The sequence below is a fragment of the Lathyrus oleraceus genome, chromosome 5 (genome assembly GCF_024323335.1).
Source record: "Lathyrus oleraceus cultivar Zhongwan6 chromosome 5, CAAS_Psat_ZW6_1.0, whole genome shotgun sequence".
Taxonomy (NCBI): Eukaryota; Viridiplantae; Streptophyta; class Magnoliopsida; order Fabales; family Fabaceae; genus Lathyrus; species Lathyrus oleraceus.
The window spans coordinates 284,289,224-284,291,695 of NC_066583.1; the positions used below are offsets into that span (position 1 = coordinate 284,289,224).

The window sequence follows — 2,472 nt, forward strand, 5'->3', positions numbered from 1 at the left end:
CACACCAACTGTAATTTTCTCCTTCGAGTCTTGCCGGAGAATCTTATCACCAAGGCTTAATACAATGACGTTGTGTACTTTTTCGATCATCGTCATCTTCTCCTTCTCCGTTAGAGCAACATTCATCTGCTCTGATCCTTTCAACGCTTCTAACAAATCATGTTGAATAAGAAGAGCTTGTATCTTCGAGTGCTACAAATTGAAATCATTCATACCAATTGACAACACATTCACGTGAAATTTCCTATTCGGTTAAAAATACTATCTCTATTTGTATTTATATATATTTTTTAAATTTATTCAATAACTAATATATCTAATCTATATTTTATCCAGATATATTGATTATTTAATATATTTAAAAAATATTTTTTTTTTATATATAAAATATTATTAAATTTTAAAAAGGATTAATTAGTTAGTGGATAGATATGGTTGGTCCAAGTGACACGCATTTTCAACATATTCTTGACTGAAATTAGTCACCGAGGAGATTGTGGTCCGAATTACAGAGTAGTATTACATATAAACGGTTATTATAACTAATAAGATTGAATAACTTGTAAAATTTCCCAATACGCGTCTTATTGGTTTTTGCACCTCTTTTGTTGTGAACTATACGAAAACAGAAAAGAAAAGAAAAAAGAGAATGGCGTCTACACGTCCGCCTCCGTCGAAGTCTGTAGATCTCGACCTAACCATCGTCTCCGCCAAACACCTCAAAAACGTCAACTGGAAAAACGGCGATCTCAAACCCTACGTCGTCTTCTGGGTCGACCCCGACCGTCGTCTCGCCACCAAATCAGACGACTCCGGTAACACTTCCCCCGTCTGGAACGAACGATTCACCCTCCCTCTCTCATTTCCTCTCCCAGACTCATACCTCACCCTCGAGATCTTCCATTCCAAACCCTCTGATACCCCCAAACCCCTTGTCGCCACCCTCCGCCTCCCCCTCAAAGACCTTCATGAACTCAACCACTCCTCTATCAACCGCAAGTTTCCTGTTATTCGACCCTCCGGCCGCCCCCACGGAAAGGTTCACCTCAAGCTTGGCCTCCTCGGTCGCTCTCCTCCTCCTCCACCACCGCAACAAACCTACGATTACACTAACCCTAACTCAAATCCCAACCATAACTCAAATCCCAACCCTAATCCCAATCCATCCTTAGTCTATTACAGAGGATACTCCTCTCCACCTTCTCCATACCCTATACCCTACGCTTACCCTGATACCCTCCCTAGCGGTTACTCTCCCGGTCCCTCTGGCTATTATTCAGGTGCTTCTTACCCTCCACCACCACCGAGGCCTTTCTTTGACCGTACCGGGAGTTACGCAGCTGGGCCCAGTGGACCATCTGCCCCCCTTGAATTTTCCTCCTCCTTTGATCCGAGGCCCAAAGGCGGTAAGATGGGCCTAGGTGCTGGGCTGGCTGTTGGTGCTGTTGCCGGGGCGCTAAGTGGGATTGCTCTAGAAGAGGGGATGAAGTATGAAGAGCGCAGACTTGCAGAAATGGTTGAAAGCGATGTTGCTTCTGCAAGAGATGATTATGGTGATGCCCATTACCGAGATTATTGAGTTCTTAGCTGCTGAAGTTTGCAAAGGTTTGAAGTATATCAAAAATATATATATGATGTATATATTTCAATCTTGTGTTGTATTGAGTGCATCTGTGTTGCTTTATTTGATGCCAGATAGATGATTATGAAGTAAGTAAGCAAATGTTTATCATGTGATGTGATGATTTGGAATTGTTCATCCGGGTTCTTATTGTCATAAAAATTAAATAAATTGGTTTTGCTTTAAGTATGGTTAGTAGATTGTTTTCTATGTGGTTTTGTTCATGATTTCTCTTTGTTGATAGTTGGGACATGTCTGGTGGTTGGAAAGTGGAAACCGACTATCTTTTCCTCTGTCATTGCTCTTCTCATTGTTATGTTGTGTTCCCTTTTAGTGTTCTTGTGTTAATTAGGTTATGTTGCCTTTTCGTCAATTACCCAAACAAAAACGAAGCCATGTGGCATTGTTCTCCTTTCAATTTAGTGGCAAATAGAAGAATTTGACGTTCTTTAGTTTAGATAAACGTTTTGGGGCTCCTAAGTTATTGGGAACTTAGGTGGGGTGCATTGCTCTATTTTACAAATATATGACCAGCTGGGATAAGTAGTGGCATTCTTAACATTGATAATTTGAGTGCTATGTTGAATGAGGCTATGGAAATATTGAGTAAAATAGTTCAAATTGAAGTGTTGATGTATGATGTTATCGGAAAGGTTGATTAGGTTCTCACTTTGTTATGCATTTAATAATGTACTAGTTCTTATTGCAAAAAACATAATTTTCTTTGTTTCGAAACTTTTGTTGCTACTTCTGACGTTTGTTGCTCCAGAATTTTGTTCACCCAGTTCTCTATTCATATAGTTAACAATGACATTGTAACTTTTAGTCCACATGTCCAAACCAAAGCAACA

At 40.0% G+C, this 2,472-nt stretch overlaps 1 protein-coding gene across 1 annotated transcript; it reads left to right on the top strand.

The window, feature by feature from the left end:
• Positions 1–489: 489 nt before the first annotated feature.
• Positions 490–1,807, top strand: LOC127083930 (formin-like protein 5). The gene has a single exon (XM_051024299.1). It carries the CDS (start codon positions 650–652, stop codon positions 1,577–1,579), a length of 930 nt encoding a protein of 309 aa, XP_050880256.1. The 5' UTR covers positions 490–649; the 3' UTR covers positions 1,580–1,807.
• Positions 1,808–2,472: the final 665 nt, after the last annotated feature.

Bases quoted from the DNA above. Each gene is read 5' to 3' on its own strand.
- LOC127083930 (XM_051024299.1), top strand. From the start codon at position 650: ATGGCGTCTACACGTCCGCCTCCGTCGAAGTCTGTAGATCTCGACCTA.